Genomic DNA, 19,445 nt, shown 5'->3' on the forward strand with positions numbered 1-19,445 from the left:
ACAGTAATTTCAAAGCTAGCATTCTACAAGCTAGCCAGAAGTACCAAGGTACCAGATAACTGCCTGAATGACATGATCAAACAAGCCACTGTTAGAGTCCACAAAAGAAAACAGTAAGTAACACCTAGTAAAAACAAAACAGACGCATTTGAGGATGAATGGAACTGCACATTTCACTTTCATCTCCTGAGCTGCAAAGTATAGTGAGATTAGATAATTAACAAGAAACTAGTCTCATGTAATGTATCTGGTCAATAGGTTTACATACCTGTCAACAGGTACAGAATATAAAACAAGTGTAAACAAACGTAAAGGAAAAACTCAGAACCAGTTTGCAAATGTCGGTGTTTATAGAATCATCTGAGGAGCTTTCTGAAATACAGTGCCAGGGTCCTACCACCGTATCTGCAGAACGTCCACAGTTGGACCAGCACACAACACTAGGAACAAAGGCAGTTCCTCAGGTGATTAATACATAACCATGTTTGAGCCAATCAATGACACAGTCACAAAAAATCCTAAAAACCCCTAAAACATTAACTACTGTTCCACTATAGATACAAATACAAAAAGAACATGCACTGAGCCCACATTCTTCCTTGCAAATTGGTCATTATGATAAATTTCTTTGTATTGGAATCCTTATCATCAGCTGCGTTTCTATACACTAATAACAAAGTAGCAGACAAGAAATTAAGACAATTCTATTCAAAATTGCACCAAAAAAGAATAGGAATACATTTAACAAAGGAAGTGAGAGGCCATACTCTGAAAACTATTATCTATGCTACCACAGAATACAAAACACATACTTGCACATGTCCTTAGAAAGTAAACATGGTTAAACTTCTAGTATCTTTGTGGTTTTGAAATTACTACCATCAAATTATTCAAGAGCCTGTTTTATTTGTACTTTTTCTTCAACGTAAGCTCTTTACCCAACACGGGGCTCGAACACATGACCCTGAGATAAGAACTGCAGGCTCTACCAACTGGGCCAGCCAGGCGCCCCGTAGTTGTTTTTAATCTATCACTCTACACACAGAAAACCTAGAAAAAAACAATTTAAATTTCAGTATATAAAGTTTTCGGTTTTCAACCTTAGAATTTTAAAAAAATTACGTATGGGCAGGGATACCTGGGTGGCTCAGTGGTTGAACGTTTGCCTTTGGCTCAGGTCGTGATCCCAGGGTCCCAGGATCGAGTCTTGCATCAGGCTTCCTGCAGGGAGCCTGCTTCTCCCTCTGCCTCTCTCTGTGTGTCTCTCATGAATAAGTAAATAAAATCTTTATAAACAAATTACATATGGGGCTAGTGATATTCTTTCTTCAGTACTGGGGCACTGAAATAGACTACATGGGAAAGAAAAAATCAGTACTTTATTTTACAAATACTTATTGAACCTCTGTGTGTTGGGTACTGTTGTGGCAATAGCATAATTATTAAGAATGTAACATCATTAGACAATGGATACAGCAGTAAACTAAGTCCTATTCCTTAGGAAACTTCTATTTAGCATCATGTATCAGTTCTCTCATTCTCTAATAAAGCTATCATAGCAAAAAATAGGAGAGATCTGATTGGTAAGCAACAGCCCTTCTTTACAATGTATGTCATCAAGTTAGGGCCAAATTGCATTTCTATAGGTTAGCAAAATCGTAGGGGCAAATAGTTTCAAAGGTGGCAAAGACCTTAGGGCTTTTGTTCCATCATTTTATACTTAGAGGAGTTATTTGCTTAAGGTCACAGAGCCAACCAAACAAGGAAGAGTGAAGCAGGAACCTAAGAGTTTGGTCATTTGTCAAGTTAATACACATTCACAATTATAATTTATATATGTTTCAGGCACATACATTTTATGTTCATTGGGACACGTTAAAACCAATGCTCAACATTTTTTTTCAATTTTATATTAGTAAAAAGCTTAATTTTTTTAACTAAACTTTTTTGTTCTCACAAACATGATATAAAATTAAATTTTGTTGCTTTCACGTTTTCTTTCTTTTATGATCTAATCATCTCCCTCCCATTAATAAAGTAGGAACCAGATGAACAGAAAAAAATGCATATATAAAAGAATATTCTAGAAAACAGAAAAAATTATAGAAAAGTTGTTACCATAAAGTCTAAAATCAATGTGAAAACATTTATTGTCACTACATGTCAGGAATTTTAAGTACTTTACCTCATTTGCTCCTCCTAAAGATCTTACGAAGTTGATGGTCAATAATAATTATCCCCAGCTTAAATGGTGACACTAACACAGAGATTAAGTAATAGCTAAGAAGTGGTGTGCCTATTGAGGAATCCAGACCATCTGGCCTAGACATCAACTTCTAAGTTTTTATCCCTTTGTTAAAGGCTCAACCTACACATTTGCGTTTGGGTAGAACTCCCCATTTCCCAGGGGGAAAGGGTTGCCAAGACACTCAATTCTCTTAGATATAAAAAATATCTAGTCCACTCCTCTAGGCTCTGTTTGGTTTAGGGAACACCACTGAGGGCTCTGACATTTGAACTTACTTGTAAAAAGTAATTATGGTAAGAAAGATCATTTGTGGTATTTTCATCCACTGTTCTGTGGACTTTAATTTTCATGGTCAAAATTCCTTCTTAAAATTTCAAAGATTTAAAGAATATGAGTCCTTAAAATAAAAAAAAAGAAAAAAAAAAAGAAAAAAAGGAAGAAAGAAAAAAGTTCCTATACTGTGAATGCTGCCTGAGAAAAGAACAGCACCCTTTCCAAAGGCATCTAAATTAATAGTTATAGCAGACACTGTACAAAGTAGAATAGAATTACCTTTGGGTTTTTCTAAAAGTCTCTGACATGTTTCTTTGACTTTGGTAAAAAGTTCAGAACCTGCCAACTTTTTAGAAATCCCAACTCTTAGCATAACAGCTCCAGGTGTGAATTTTAACAGTGCAGCCCCAGGCTCTCGTGGTTCTTTTGGATGCTTTGGCATAAGACCAGACCAATCCACATCTATCACATCTAATGGATCTGTAAAAAGTTAGGAACAGGATTTTTTTTTTTAAACACCAAGAAATAGCATTCTTGTTATCTTTAGAGAAACAAACTGCAAAATACAGAAATCATTAAATTTCAAGTTAAATAACAAGTGTTTTGAACCAAAAATACCCTATTCTTAAAATGAAAAGCTAACATTTAGAATCTATGGACCTTTACAATATACCTCACCAAAGGAAAACAGGTAAGCAAACGAAAATCCAAATGCATTCCTACAAATAACTCAGGCAGTGGCTATTTAATACTGAGAACAAATAATCCATTCACTAACAGAAACAATTTAAAAAATTAATGTTCTACTTAGAAGAACTTAATGGCATATAATAAAAAAGATATCATACATACCTTCTACATTAGAAAAAATTGTGGAACTTATAAACAAATTACGTCAATTAAATTTTAATATTTTACATGCACATATAAAGCAAAGACCCTCACAATGATTTTTAAAAAATTATAACAATTAGACTAATTGGGATGATTCAACAGCAACACTGATGGGATGTTGCTTCATGGTGGTCACTAGAATAAGCTCTAGCAATGCATAAAGTATACTATAAGGGAAAATATTACTGAATTCAGAAAACTGATAGAGGTATATACTGTTTAAATATAATTTCATTGATTATAAATTTTAAATGATTGTTTCAAAAGTTGGCTTTCACCACAATTTTGAAGCTCTGAACCATATAGCTACTATCTAGAACCTTGCTAGGCAATCAGTATTTGGTTAGATTCCAGGTCATATAAAATGAATCTTAACCTGCGGAATGGAAATCTTAGAATTTTGCTATTTTAAATGAGACTCTTTCCAATTTATGGGCAATGTCTACTTAAAAATGAGCAGAGCATACAGACTGTAATTTTCATTTTTATTGGCCTTTCAGTCTTAAATGAAACACAAAGGGAAGAATTCTAACTGCCTTTCATTAACTTGAACAGCTTGAAAGGGAACAAAAAATACCTTCATATCATAAATCAGATAATTTTTATGTTCAGCCACTCTTGTAAATGATTACCTGGCATCTTCTCCTCATCCTGTTGGTCTTCTCTCTTTTCAGCATCACCTGCTAGAATTTCATCTAGTTCATCATCACTAATTGGCTCATATCCTTCTCCAGCACCAGATCCTAATGAATGTGCATCATCTAATTTGGATTCGTCATCTCCTGCTTTGGAAAGATTAATTTCATGTCAAAGAGTACATCTAAGGGACAACTAAGTGAAACCAAAAAGGAAACACTAAAAATATCTTAAAAGTATTTTTTTCCTTAGAAAACTAAATTTCTTAATTATTCAAAATACTTGACAATTCCAAGAGAAAACTTAAAACAATTTTAATGGCAAGAACACAGTATGAATAGCAATATCAAAACAAGTTATAAGATTACAATTAAAATATGACAAAAGGTACCAATAACTTATTAAATGTTGCTTATGTGTTAATTTTTTATAGTAAAACTTCAAGTAAATCCAGATTTACTAACTTCAAAAGGATGCAGTAATTTCTTTACCTAAATAAGTTTATTAACTTAGAAGGCTTGCAAACTTATTAATATTTACTTGAAACTTAAATCTTAGTTCATAACATTTAGCTCATGATATGAAGAGCTTTACAGCAGTGATGTAAAAGTGCCATTAATCCTCAGCCCATCTCCTAGTTCATCTTCCCTATCCCAACACAATTTTAAAAAGAATGTTGTAATATAATTTAAAAACATTTTCTTGGTACAACAAGCACATTTTATTTATTTTTATCAATTTTTCTCAACTACCACCTAAGGCTAAGCTTTGTCACCTGGTGAGTTAGTTGTGCATTGAAAATTATCCTACATTTATTATTATTATTTTTTAAAGATTTTATTTATTTATTCATGACAGGCAGAGAGAGAGAGAGGCAGACACACAGGCAGAGGGAGAAGCAGGCTCCATGCAGGGAGCCCGATGAGGGACTCGATCCTGGGACTCTGGGATCACGCCCTGGGCCAAAGGCAGACGCTCAACTGCTAAGCCACCCAGGTGTCCCATAAATTTATTTATTTTTATTTTTTTTTAATTTATGATTTTTAATCACCAGTTATCCACACACTAGTTATCAAAATGCAACACTTTGCTTTACAGGTATAAATTTGCAGCAAACAAAACATAATAAACTATGAGATGTTTCTAGTCATTCTATAATTTTCTATTCTATTAAATTCTGTAATAATCTTACACCTCCACCAATTCACTTCCAAGGTAACCAACTTTAATACCTTCATTATACAAATATACATCTAAGCATATATGTAGATAATAGGATTTTTATTTTTTCAAGTTTATCCAACTCATTTTTCTACTTTAGGTAAATCAAATTTTTCATCTCACCATAGATAATTCACCTATAAATTTCTATGCTATGTTATCCTGTGATCACAACCAGTAAAAAATATATTTTAAGGATGAAGGGCACAGACTCCAGTCACAAGAGAACTATTATAATGATTAGTTCAATTATATTCAATTATATCTCAAGGTTGTACCTCCATTAGTACGATGGCTCATGATTTGAGGCTATTTATACCCAAAATTGAGATGAAAATGTAACGTGAAGAACACTGAGAAATGTTTGTCAAGTAGAAAAAAATATATAAAACAGATGGTGTATTGGAATATGTCTAATCAGACAAAGATGTTTATAGTGCCAAAAGAATGTGAATTTTACTCTGGGCCCAATGTTGTAATATGGCAAATAAAAAGAATAGTAAAATATTGCCACTAATATACAAGTAATCCCAGAAGTTTCCTGAAGGCTTGAAATGGAGAAGTTATATCACAACAATGGTATAAGTGCTGGTACCAGAGCCGGGGAGCCATTACTGTGAAGCTAGCTTATAATTCGGCAACAAATAAGATGTAGGGTATGTGTGCAGAGGGAGAACCTATTTTCATTCATCAACCATTTACTGTGTCCTTGCTATAGTCTTGATGATAAAGAAGTGAAAAGCTATGGTCCCTAACAAAGGAATACAGCATCGTGGGGAGAAAACCACAGAAAACTCCAGGTAATACAGTGTGAGGATGCCGTAAAAGCTATAGAGACGAGGTGCTATGGCAACCTGAAACCGTCCCGTTAGCAGAGAAGGCTTCACAGAGGCAATGCTGTACAGACTGGGAGTTGACGTTTGAGGAAGAGAGGATAAAAGGGCAAACAGCTACCAGGCAATGGGAAGACAGGGTACAAGGACGGCTGGCGTGCAGCGCCTTCAGAGAATTCAGAGCCATGAGTCAGTCTGTAGAGCAGACTGGGGGTGAAGAAAGAGTGAGGCAGTGGAGAATGATGTTCCCCACACCTGAGGCTGGCTCTGAGTGGGCCAGAGCGGAAACGCAGCTTTAGGGAGTGTGTACTGTTTCATGTATTTGTTCTCAACTGCCCTGGAAAACAGGATCACTAATAGTTATTTAGTCCACCTCTAAACCAAGAAATAACTTCCATTTATATGATTTTTCTTAATTTCTAAGAAAAGGAAGTGATAACTACTTTTTAACATCTACAGACACTGCATTTAAGTGTTTATTTCATTTAGCTCATTTGAACCAAGTCTAACTTGATAGTACCAATCAGGGGAACACATTTTTCAAATACCATAGAGCTTTTCCTTATGCCTAGCAGTAGAACACCTTCACAAGGAAATAATTTGTTTTCCTATATAATTTGAAAAGGAATGAAGCTAAGACAAAAATGTATGGCACTCACCTTCCACACTCTCCGTTCTCTCAGCTTTGCTTATATCTTCAAATCCCTGCACAGATCCTAGATCTTTATCCATTTTTTCTTTATCCAAAGCAAGAGAGTCTCGAGAAGTGCCTTCTAAGTCTCTTTCATGTTCACTTTCCAGTTTTGCTTCACTGCGTTTAACAGACTCTATTTGAGAAGAACTCTCAAAAGTTCTGTCTCTGTCTCTGTCCCTGTCTCTTTCCACAGAATCAGGAATTAGTCTCTCTCTCTCCCTGTCCAAATCTCTCCTTTTGTCTCGTTCTCTCTCTCGTTCCCGCAATCTATCTCGGTCCCTGTTCCGTGGCCAATCTTTATCGGCATCTCGGTCCCATTCTCTCTGTCTTGTATCTCTCCTCTCTCTGTCCCGCTCTCTATCATGCTCATATCGGTCACGTTCTTGAAGCCTATCTCTGCTATCAAATGACCCGGATCTTGAATGGACCTGTCGATCCGACTCAGGAGAACTTCTTCTTGAGCTATGGCTCCTTGAGTCCTGGCGATCTAAAATAAACAGACAACAAGTTAACACATGAGAAGATGCAGAACAAAATGCTTCATTGTTGCTACCCTTGTGGTGAGCATAGCATAAGTCAACTCATTGTGTTATACACCTGAAACTAATGTTAACACTATATTTCAACTATACTTCAATAGGAGGTAAGAAAAAGAGAAAATAAAGCTTACAATTTGAAGTTTCTATATTCCCAATTATTCAAGGAACTCTATTTATTTATTTATGAGAGAAACAGAGAGAGAGAGAGAGGCAGAGACACAGGCAGAGGGAGAAGCAGGCTCCATGCAGGGAGCCCGACATGGGACTCGATCCTGGGACTCCAGGATCACGCCCTGGGCTGAAGGTGGTGCTAAACCACTGAGCAACCCGGGCTGCCCTCAAGGAACTCATTTTAAAGAAACACTGACCTCTCTCAATTAAAATATGTGAAAGACAAGGAAACGTGTATTTCCACTATGCCACAAAATACCTTCCAAGAAATACATACACAGAATAGGTAAGCAATTAATAGAACTGATCACTTCATTTTCTGATCTCTTCCTTTGCCCTACCTTATTTTCTGTGGTCAAAAGAAAAAACACTGGCTGCAGGAAGAAGAGTAGGAAGGTTAAAATTTTAAGCATTGATAAGGGAATTGAATACATAAGCCCATCCACCAAGATATACTTACTAATATCCTGATATTAAACTGATGGACATTACTCAATGTATCTCTATTATAACGTTGGTATTAATGTCATAACAGGTAACACTTTGGTGGCATGGTTAAATGTTTAAGCTCCTTAAACTTTAAGGTAACTGTATTTTGTAACTAACTTAGCATTTACTTTAAAATTTTAATTTGTATAAAATATAAAGTTGTATAAAATATACTAAGACAGGAAACACTTGGCTAGATGATAATTCAATTTTATTACCTGAAGAAGTACTTCGACTGGGTTCGCCACGCTTTAACTGATCAATCCTAGATTTTCTCTCTCCTGTGATTTCCAGACTTTTTGTTTTCTCTCTATCTCTTGAGCCACTATGCAGTACTCTCTTTCGACCACTCTGGTCATCTCCACTTCGATGGGCAGAATCATTGGATGGGGAACGCAGACGACCGGATGTATGACTACGGTTACTCCGATTGCTCCCCAGGCTGCTACTCCTCTTTTGATCCACTGGCTTGCGATGGGGTGCATCTTCTATAGTGACGTGAGGTGCCTCTACCTTCTCCGCTCGTGTTCTATGGCATTTTCTGTGTGAGTCTTCATTGGTGGTGTTGGTGGGAGTAGCAGAGGAGGAAATGGTGGTGGCAGATGTGCTGAAGGTGGTGGCAGCAGAAGTGGCAAGGGCAGGGCCAGTCGTACTAGCAGCAGCAGCTGCAGGAGGAGGAGGGGGAGGAAGCGAAGACGGAGAAGGAGTCCTCCCAGGAGTAGCGGCTATTGCAGCATGCTCTGGTTCCACCACCTCTGCACGGTCAGGCACATCCTCATCAGACCAGTCACTGAATGCTGTATCTTCTTTTTTCTGAGAATCCTCTAGCGTGCCATTCTTACTATTGGAAATTTCAACTAGTTCTTCTTTGGTTGTTATAGGGGGAGTCCGTGGACCTCTCTTCTTTTTATTCTGCAGGGCTGCTTCTTCATCAGAAAGATCAGAATCGCCTTTGGATTTTTTACGTTTTTTTTCAATACTTTTCTTCTTCTGTCCCTTTTTGGGTGAAAATACTTGACCATCTTCAGATGTTGTCTCTGTGTTACCCCTCTCTATCCCAACATCATCCTCTTTCTTTTTCTTAATAGGTTTCTTTTGAATTTTTGCTTTTTTCTTGTTCTCGTCATGAGCTCGATCAGATGTGTCTCGATCATCGGACAGGTGGTGTCCTAGCATGTCTTGTGCACGAGTTCTTGAGCTTTCCATGATTTCTGTCTGTTCTCTTTGCTTATCTACAGAAGAAATTTTCTCTTTGAGCTCTTGCTCTTCATAGCGCCTTGAACTCTCTTTTCTCTCTAGTTTACGATCTTCCTCTTTCCATCTACCCTGCCTGTCTTCTGTAAGGTGTGATGGACTGAGAGAACGAGACTCTTGAGGTCGTACAACCTGGCTCAAGAGTCTATGTTTTTCATCTATACAAAAAGATGAAAGTAATCACACTTTCACCAGGTAAACAACATTGCATGTTACACAGAAATAATAATAGCCCAACCTCTCACTTTTCATTTAAAAATTTTAAAAATGGCAATAATTTCACTAAAAATATGGCTTTGTTATAAATAGTAGAAGAGGACAGTGCCAGTACGATAAAATAACTATTTCTAACATATACTTTAGTCAGACGGAGATATTCAGAGGCAGCAGAGCAGGAATAATTTTAAATCTTACTTCATCATTTTCTACTAATGCCAAAGGATAGTTTCATGGTTACAAAGGAATGTGGATATAGAAACACAGAAACTAGATTCTGCTTACTTTTATCATCTCCACTGTTGTATGCGTCACTGTCAGGAGAATGTTCTCGCCGGCGCTTAGGTGACTGACGAGGGCTAGGACTCCCTTCATTTCTGTAGCGCTTCCTAAGTTGGACAAATATAATTTATAAATTTCGAGGGGATGTAAAAGTGATTTCTTTACTAGCTTTTAGTATTATTTCTTTACTATAACTAAAATGTAAAATTCTAAGAATGCAATATGTCAGAACTATATCATACAGAAGATATTCAGTATCTTTAATAAAATTCCTCACTTTTAGAAACACAATTGTGGACTTAAAATACATGGCAACAGGTCGTTCTTCATTAAATCACCAGATTTAAGTACTACAAGATAGTAACATACAACAGATGCATTAATATATTAATGCAACATCTACTAAAACTTACTAATTTTACATTTTTATGATAAAGAAATACTGTATGTTGGGAAGCCAAATAAGAAACCTTAGTATTTGCTTTGGAGTAAAAAAGACATGAATTTAGATTAGTTATATTGTAAGCCCAAGGCCGGTCATGTTGTGGGTATACTGGAAAAATTGGTTCCTTCCTCTTTGTAGAGCTAAATCACTTGGGACACCTGGGTGGCTTAGTGGTTGAGCATCTGCCTTTGGCTCAGGGCGTGATCCTGGCTTAGGGATCAAGTCCCACATCAGGGTCCCTGCAGGGAGCCTGTTTCTCTCTCTGCCTATGTCTCTGCCTCTCTCTCTGTCTCTCATGAATAAATAATTTGTGGCAAGTTAATAAAATAATTCATGTGTTCACTATACATCTTGTTCTTTAAGTTAAATAATAAATGACTAGTGATTTTTATCTCTGATATTTAAATTATTCCAGTGTTTGCCTATTTTTTCACTAAATTTTGGCCTCTTTTTTTTTTTTAACATTGTTTATAAATACTATGGTCAAAAGTTGCAAAAATACTGCAGCACACCTATCACCTTGACAGCTCATTTACACAGATGAGTAACCAGGTGGTATAAAGGAAATAAGTATGACAACTTACAGACCTAAGTTTGTACAACTCCCTATCCAAAGCTCTCACTCTCTCTCCACTCTTTAAATCTGGGCTGGCCCACTCACTTGCTATGACAAGAGGATGTGGTGAAAGAACAGTATTAAGTTTGGAGAGTCAGCAGGACTCAACAGGCAATGCAACTTCTGCAGTTGCCCTCTGGGTATGTTTCTATCGTTCGTTATATGTAAAGTTTAGACTACTGGCGGAGAAATGAGATGCCCTAACCAACAGCCAGCACCAAACGCCAGACATGGGAGTGGGCCATTTTGGGTCACCCAGACCCAGCAGAACTTCTAGACTGACTGGAAACATAAGTGATACCAAGTAAGATCAGAAGAACTGCTCTGCTGAGCCTAGCCAAAAGCGCTAATCTACAGAATTATGAGCTTTGTTGTTATTTTATTTTTTAAAAGATTTTATTTATCCATTCATGAGAGACAGAGAGAGAGAGAGAGAGAGGGGGGGGGGCGGGGCAGAGGCACAGGCAGAGGGAGAAGCAGGCTCCATGCAGGGAACCTGACATGGGACTCGATCCCAGGTCTCCAGGATCCCACCCTGGGCTGAAGGCGGCGCTAAACCGCTGAGCCACCGGGGCTGCCCTGATTGTTGTTTTAAACTAACTTTTTCTGTGGTTTGATACAGCAAGAGATAACTGATTTACCAGAATAAAGTGAGTAACTAAAATATATAAAAAAGAACTTTTAACTTCAAGGAAATATCTACAGAAACAAAATTAAGAGTAAAATAAGTAGTATGGCAATGCAGCAAATAAAATCTTCTACATAATAGGGGTTAAAAAAATTCTGGATAAATTCAACTACTGAAATGACAATACAATTGATAAAAACATCAAGATATTAATCTCATATAGCTATTATAGACCTGTCTGGCTCCTATGTTTCTGTGGTCCTTGCAATGTTTGGATTGTGCAGTCACACAGAACCAGAACAAACTTTTGCCACTGTAAGCAGAGATCAGAATCACGGAAACATAAAATCAAAGCACAGGACTGATAATGAAAAATAAAGATTTCAGGATTTTAGAGAGAAGGAGGTCAGAGAAGAGAAATAATATGTATTGTGGGCCTACATGTGTTAAAGATAGTATCTAAATTTTATGTTAATGTAAATTTTTTTTTTTTTTAAAAGTGAGGAAAGGGAAGCCAGTGGGTCATCCACAGAAAACCCTGGCTGCAGACTAAAGGGAAGCCAACACCTAACAGAAGAAGCCCTCAGTTCTGAGCTTTGTTCTTTGTCCATAATCTACAGTAGCAATGATGAAAGAAATCCTAAAACAGGGAGCTGTATTCACCATGATTCAAATGAACTGGAGGTAGAAGCAATAGAAATGAATTTATAAATTATTTCCACAGTTGTTTTTAGCAAACTTAACCATACTGTTTATCCCAGCTGCAATTAAAAAAAAAAAAAAGGCAGTTACCTCCAACGAGGTTGGTTTTAGGTCTGTAAAACCTCAAAATTGACTGGATCCAAAATTGACTGGCTACAGTGATTGACTTAGCTCCCTTGTGTCCTCCTCAACTACTGAGAGCCCCAACATAGAGGCAGCTGTGAAGCTGATAGGTATACCCTGGGACCGTCTTAGCCAACATCTGGAGAAAACCATTCTGGGGCTGGAACTCACACAAAAGAAAACAGTGGAGAGATAGCATTCCTGATGCTTTGTTTGAAAGTCTGAAAAGAGTCCCATCAGAACAAATGAACACTAACCATGGACTTCCCTGACGCCTGAGCAAATAAATTCTTTTTGATTAAAAAAGAGAGAGAAAGGGAAAAAAAGGAGAAATTGCTCTCAGATATTTTAAATAATGACACATCTTTTGATCCCAATAACCTACTATAACTCCATTGCTTAGAGAGGACAACTCCTATCTCTCTTCTAGCCATGAAGTGACTGCAGGACTTTCTTCAGTTCTAAGACACTGAATGCTTCCGTCACTGGGAGTAGTGACTCCAGACTTTTAAGTACACAAAAGGCATGAAAGATTATTAGGAAAATACTTCTTGGTGACTGGTCAACTCCATTAACTAGTGATAAGGTGGATATGATGAGATGTAAGTTTCTTGATTCTATCACTTTTAGTTGGATTCCTTACTAAGTCTATAAAAGTTGAATAAGACATTATGACATCAAAAATGGCACAGTTAACACGAATGATTAATTATATCCATGGCTAATGAAACAGAACAGGAGTGTATTTTTCTTCTTAGATGAAACACCAAATACATACAATAAAATATAGGAAAATGTAGAGAGGCAAAAGAATTAACAGTACATTATTAGGAGCACACTAAAAAGCATTAAATGAAACTTCTTGAACTCTTTACTGACATGTAACTTTAAGCAACGGAATCTCATTCTTACTTTGACTTTCTCTCATCATGTCCATCCCTGGGATTGCGGTCTTCTCTGGTATCTTCCCGCTTTTCCCGGCGGTCATCTCGCCCTTTGTCTTTGTCTTCCCAATCCCTCTGTCGCTCTCGTTCTTTATCCCTTTCTCTGGCTCTCTCTCGTTCCCGCTCCCGCTCCCGCTCCCTCTCTCGCTCCCGCTCTCGCTCCCGTTCTTCTCTTTCTCGCTCCCGCTCTTTTTCCCTATCTCGCTCCCTCTCTCTCTCCCTCTCCCGATCATGGTCCCGATCTCGCTCTCTCTCACGGTCCCTCTCTTTTTCTCTTTCTCTTTCTCTCTCTCGCTCTCTAGCACGCTCTCTTTCCAGTTCTCTCTCCTTTTCTCTCTCCCGATCCCGCTCACGCTCCCTCTCCCTCTCCCGCTCCCGGTCTCGCTCGCGCTCCCGGTCTCTTTCTCTAGCCCTTTCATCTCTTCTATCCTCCACTCTGTCTACTCTTCGTTCCTCTCTTCTTTCATCACGCTCAAGCTCGTCATTCCTCCCCTGATGTCGAATTGGTGAGCTTGGTCTTTGATCTACAATGAAAATCAAGTTTTGTCAGTGATTAATTTGACAGATAACCTATTGGTAAGACAATATGGCAAATCTTAAATTTTATCTGTGTATAGGGTCACACTGGCAGCAAATATAAATCAGGTGCTATATTTACTTTTAAGTTAACCATCCAAATAATCACCCCTAGATGTTTATACATTTTTTTTCTTAAAGGTTAAGTTTTATTTGCCCTCTAACTAGCATGTTTTCTGCTCCCCATCAACAACCCCCCTCCCGCCTCCCACTGATCCACCTTTGAGCTTTCTCTGCATGCTCCCTACCCTACCTCCAGCCCACTGCTCCAACCCCACTTTCTGCCATCTCTACCCTTCACCTCTGATCTTCTCTGTCCCCCCAGCAGGACCTGAGAACACTGGTGGCAAAGGATAGGGGCAGCAGGAGGTGTAGAACATAGGAGCTGAAGGAAAAAAAAAATTTCCCTCGTAAGTCACACCTCTAATTTCAGGCCAAAATATATACACATCAAAGTGCAGCTATTATGTGAGGAAAATATAGTAGAACAAAACATCTGTCAATAATTGTCGCTGCATATTAATTTATCAAACTAGAATATTTAGGGTACTGATGCTTAGCAATCTTGAAGTAATCAAATGTAAATTGTCTCAGTGATATATATTTATGATAAATTAAAAGTTTCATTTAATTGTATAACTGATCACTCAGATGAAGAGCTGTTTTCTTAAAAAAGTTAACTGATAATTTCATCACATTTTATATAAATCTATTTTTTTCACTACATGAATCATATAAACACAGAGAAAATGAATACATGCTGCCCAAATGCCCCATTGAGGAGGAAATTAGTCTGGGACCAAAAAAAGTATATGAAAATGGCATTAACTCTTCCACAGAGCTAGCCAATTTTGAATGTAGTTCACTGTGGTAGGATCTAGGCTACTGTAGCATTTCTATTTTTGTATTAAGTAGTAACGTTGATAGGTTAGTCATAGAGGTCATACTACAGTACGGTCAACAGGTTTTCAAGTTGAATATCTAAAATCAACTTATTAAGCAGAATAACTTTAGGGTATTTCAAGGAAAGGGTTCAATATAGTAGGCTGAATTTCCTATCTTATCACAGATGAGAAAGACAAGAACTACATGTATATTAACTCTTTAGAGGTTACAGATCAATATGAAAGTTCATAAACTTTTAAAGCTAAAACGAAACAAAACCTTGTCCAGCCCTTTTCTGCTTAAAAACACAGAAATTATGGTCCAGGGGTTGACTGGCCAAAGTCACAGAGATGGCAGATTTGTTAGGACATCAGAACTAGAAGTCAATTCTCTTAAACCCTTCTTTACTTTTGCTGAAACCAACTTAAACTTAAAATGGTTCTACTAATCACTTTTGATTCCCCAAATGCTACTCTATTTATGGTATTAGACTGTTTAATTCCTGGTTTAGGGGTCATACCAATGTCACGATGATTACAAAACAACCTAATATTCAATACTGCAACTTTTAGTAATTCATAGTTGAAATTTCCAGTTATATCAAGGTCAGAGAATAAGCTATTTCACTCTTTGACAAATAAAAATTCTCTTTTCCCCCAACCAAAAAGACAATGTCTCTTACTTAAGAGGAAATGGAGAGGATATAAAAATGTCACTTTAATGTGTCTAAACTATTTTGCCTATCTTTTCCCCAGAACATATTCCTCAAAAATGTATTTCTTTCATGTATTTCCTTATCTTAATGGATGGCATACCCAGTCAAGAAAACTGGAAATCTCTGAATTATCCAACAGTTTCACTCTTGAAATATTTCTTTGTTCAATGTTCTCTCTCCATCCCTACAGTTGGTATTATTTACAAACTCTGATCACCTCTTCTTAAATGTCTATGACGTCAACAGTCTAACTGGTTGGTGTCCTTGTCTTCAGTCCTTCCCCACACTCACTCATACTTTTTTTTCATGAAAACTCTATTTTTTCCAACTGCTTAAAAGCAGTTGTCTTGTAGGCAGCGAAAAGGTAACTGAATAAAAAATTTGGGCCTGATTTATTAGGCTATTTAGAACCTGACCTATAGTCTCTCACCAATCCTTCTTCCCCACTTCTTTCCTTGTCTACCAGTTATGGCATACCTCTACTCCCAACACCATAATTTATTACTACTCCAAAGCCTATGTTTCTTTTAGGCCTGTGTGTCTGCACATGCTATACCCTCTCCTTGCAAAATGTATCTTCCACTGTTCCCTTTAGCAAACTCATTAGGAAGCTTTCCTGATCTCCTTGGAACTCTGTTTGCTCCTCGGTCATCTTACAGAACTTCATACAGTAGTAGTATTCATCACACTCCAATTGTCTCTGTGTATCCTAATCAGCCTGTGAAGAAGAACTAAAGGGAATACTGAGATTCCTGAGCACAGAACAAGGTGTCTGGGTACATCTCTATCCTCAACCTCTATGAATCTTCATATTGCTCACCATACTCTGGCCACACTGGTCTTCTTTCAAACTTAAGGACATAATTAAGCTATTTCCTATCTCAGAGAATTGGCACACTCTCTTCCCTCTGCATGGAATGTTTTTTAATCTTCACAGTGCTAGCTTCTCTTACATTTATGTTTCTGCATAAATGTCAACTCCTTAAATTTCTCATAACAGTCGTCTGAAGTAGGTCCCTCTCTTATCCTTTATTCTATCTGGACACCTTCTTTGTGTCCTTGATTGCACTCAATAGTCATTTCTCTTTTTGGGGGGGAAGGAGAAGTATCTTCCCTCTCATTAAATTCTATAAGCACAAGAACTACCGTACTTTGAGAACCTAGCAAAGTGCATGAGTACTCAATAAATACAGTAACCTCAAAAATATAGTTCTATTTCAATCATACAACTGATATTTATTGAAGTAATTCTAGAAAAGTAAAACAGAAAGAGGAAAGAACTTGCAGTCAGAAGATCTGAGTTTGAATTCCAGTTCCGGAACTTAGTTTCTCTGTAATAGTGGAAAAATCACTATCCTTTTCCTACCCCAAATCTCCAAAGTTATAAAATGTGAATTCTCTTATCACACCTACACTCACGGGGATATTATAAAGATAAAAAGCTTTTATTTATTTTATATATATTTCCTGAGTTAATATCTTTTACAGTATCTTAATATCTTTTACAATATTAAGTCAGGGAATATATATAAAACAACTATCAAAGTTCCTTGGAAACTTCATACATGTATGGTTGAGAACTAAATGTAAGATTAAAACCAAATGTTACTACTGAATTCAGGAATAAGGTGAAATAAACCTGAGCTAGGATATCCAACTAAGGGGGGAGGGGAGAGAAGAGATATTAAAAAAGCACAGTGTTACGAGGACATAGTGTTAGATTAAGGAGAGGTGAATCAAGAGTTAGGAAAGATATAATTTCAGATATCAACACACAACATATAAACTCTAGCCTCATGTGTAACTAAGAAAATCATGCACATCCTTTAACCTAAAATGCATGAGGCTTAGCCTAACAAACTCAATTCAACCAAATCTGACCTATAATCCCAAAATACATGATGTCTTAGTGACTTTGTTCTTTCTTTATTGTCCATATCAACATACACCATTGCCTTTGTGATTCAGCCCACTACGAAGCATCATTATTCAATTCCCTACTCAATCAAGTTTTGTACTATATTAATCTCAGCATTACAGCAAACTTTACTTTAATAACCAAAGTTAGTAAGACTTAAAGGGCTTAAAGGCCCTAATACATATAGACAATAAATGCTTGTTAAAGAAAGTACTTATAAACCCTTCTAAAAGGACTTCTAGTAATTTTGCTTTAAACTGATTTAAGAGAGTAAATCTAATAGAGTAGGATCTAATACAGTAACCAAAAATGTTTAGCTTAAGACATACAAGAATACAAAATTAGCTAATCCAAGTATTGTAAATTCTCAAGAAGGAACATGCATAAAATGTTTCTTCAAACAACCCGCAGCCCTACCATCATCAATTTTTCTCTGTTCTTCTGACAGCCTGTATACAACTCTGTTTATTATCACAGCTAGTGAGTGGCCAGCATACTTTGGTGAGAAAGTATCTCCTGAATTAGAAATGCCTAGAATGGGTACCCAAACATCTACATTCTTTAAAGGGTTGTATGCTACTTTGTTAAGACAAAGGACATAAAGTAGGGCACCTAGGTTCTTGCAGTACGCAAGTACTTTCTACACCCTAGTACCCATGCTGTTGCCAAACCGGTACTCTCATAGCTAGTTATTTACATACTGTCCCTTAAAATAAGTAAATAAGGAAGATTATATGAGTATATATAATAGTTTCAAATGTGTCAACAAGCGAAAGTCTTAAAAGATGTATTAAAAAGTAAATTGATAATGGTTTTTTAAAAACAATCCTCCCAATCACTGTCGGCCATTATTTAGTAATAAGCCATTTGACAAACCTCTCTCTCTGTTGTCACGACGATCTCTCTCTCCATGTCTTCTCTCAAAGGAAGAATCCCTTGCTTGGTCTCTGTTGTCTCTTTCAGGGTATCTGTCTCTTTCAGGATAGCTACTTCGAGTTTCCCAGCTGTCATGATAGTTGCTACTACTACTGTGACTATCAATTTGAGAACCTCTTGTGCCTCGACTTCCTAAACAAAGGATATTCACACAAATGTTTAAACACATACACTTTATTAAACAAGTTTCATCAGTCACAATCTTTCTTCCCAAAAAACATACAGATAGAGAAGGTGTTTTGGGTTGTTTTGGTATTTTTTGTTTTTGTTTTGGTGTTTCAAAGTATGGTAATCATCGTTGAAAAGAGTATTAAACGTTGGCTCAGAATACCCAACTTGTCTAACGATGGGTTTGGGGAAGTTAAGTCCCAGTTTTTTCTATTGATAAAAAAAAAAAAAGTCTTAACAGAATCATAAAGCAAAAAGACTCATTTCAGTTACTCCAAAACTCAATGAAACAGAAAATGAAAATTATCTGTTCATATCTAATTCACAGAAATATGAAAATAATGAAAAAAAAGGATATATATTATTGCTTTGATTACAATTTATAGCAAAAACATTCCAGTACAGAACCAAGGTACTTTGCTGACATTAAGTGGTGCCTGGAAATTTTCATTAAAAAATGTGGGAAATGAATGTTTATATAGTAGCTTTATTTGTAAAAGCCCAAACCTGGAAAGTACCCAAATGTCTTCTATAAAAAACAAAGTATTGATACATGTAACAACTTGGATGAACCTCAAGGAAATTATGCAAGTGAAAAAGCCAATCTCAACAGGATACATACAGCATGATTCTAACTAGGTAACATTTGCGAAATAACAATTATAAGATCCCGGACACCTATTAGTGGTTACCAGGGGTTGGAGACAAAAGAGGGGGTTTAAGTGTGGCTATAAAGAAAGGGGCAGGAGTCCTATGATACACAGTTGAGTATCTTGATTGTAGTAATGGTAATGAAAGGCTACAGAGCCCCTACTGGAAAAAAGTACAGAGGTTCCTCAAAAAAAAAAAAAAAAAAAAGAACGTGATCAAGTAATCCCACTACTGTGTATATATCCAAAGGAACTGAAATCAGAATCTGGAAGAGATGGCCCATGTTCACTGCAGCATTGTTTACAATAGCTAAGAAAAGGAAGCAACCTAAATATCCTCTCACAGACAAACAGATAAAGAAAATGTGGTATATACATATAATGGAATA

At 36.8% G+C, this 19,445-nt stretch overlaps 1 protein-coding gene across 2 annotated transcripts in view; it reads right to left on the minus strand.

Annotated features, from left to right (window-relative positions):
- The window catches only part of ZC3H13 (zinc finger CCCH-type containing 13), a 91,825-nt gene that overhangs the window by 10,339 nt on the left and 62,041 nt on the right, over positions 1-19,445 (minus strand). The window contains exons 11-18 of one of the 2 annotated variants that reach the window (XM_041731018.1): positions 18,179-18,370; positions 14,086-14,169; positions 13,177-13,732; positions 9,754-9,857; positions 8,217-9,410; positions 6,765-7,286; positions 4,048-4,200; positions 2,801-3,001 (exon numbers count right to left, since the gene is read on the minus strand). In XM_041731018.1, coding sequence (XP_041586952.1) covers positions 2,801-3,001; positions 4,048-4,200; positions 6,765-7,286; positions 8,217-9,410; positions 9,754-9,857; positions 13,177-13,732; positions 14,086-14,169; positions 18,179-18,370 — 3,006 coding nt within the window. The remainder of the gene's footprint in view (positions 1-2,800; positions 3,002-4,047; positions 4,201-6,764; positions 7,287-8,216; positions 9,411-9,753; positions 9,858-13,176; positions 13,733-14,085; positions 14,170-18,178; positions 18,371-19,445) is intronic. The other variant, XM_041731019.1, reaches the window with a different exon arrangement.

Source organism: Vulpes lagopus, chromosome 16 (genome assembly GCF_018345385.1).
Source record: "Vulpes lagopus strain Blue_001 chromosome 16, ASM1834538v1, whole genome shotgun sequence".
NCBI classification, from domain to species: Eukaryota; Metazoa; Chordata; class Mammalia; order Carnivora; family Canidae; genus Vulpes; species Vulpes lagopus.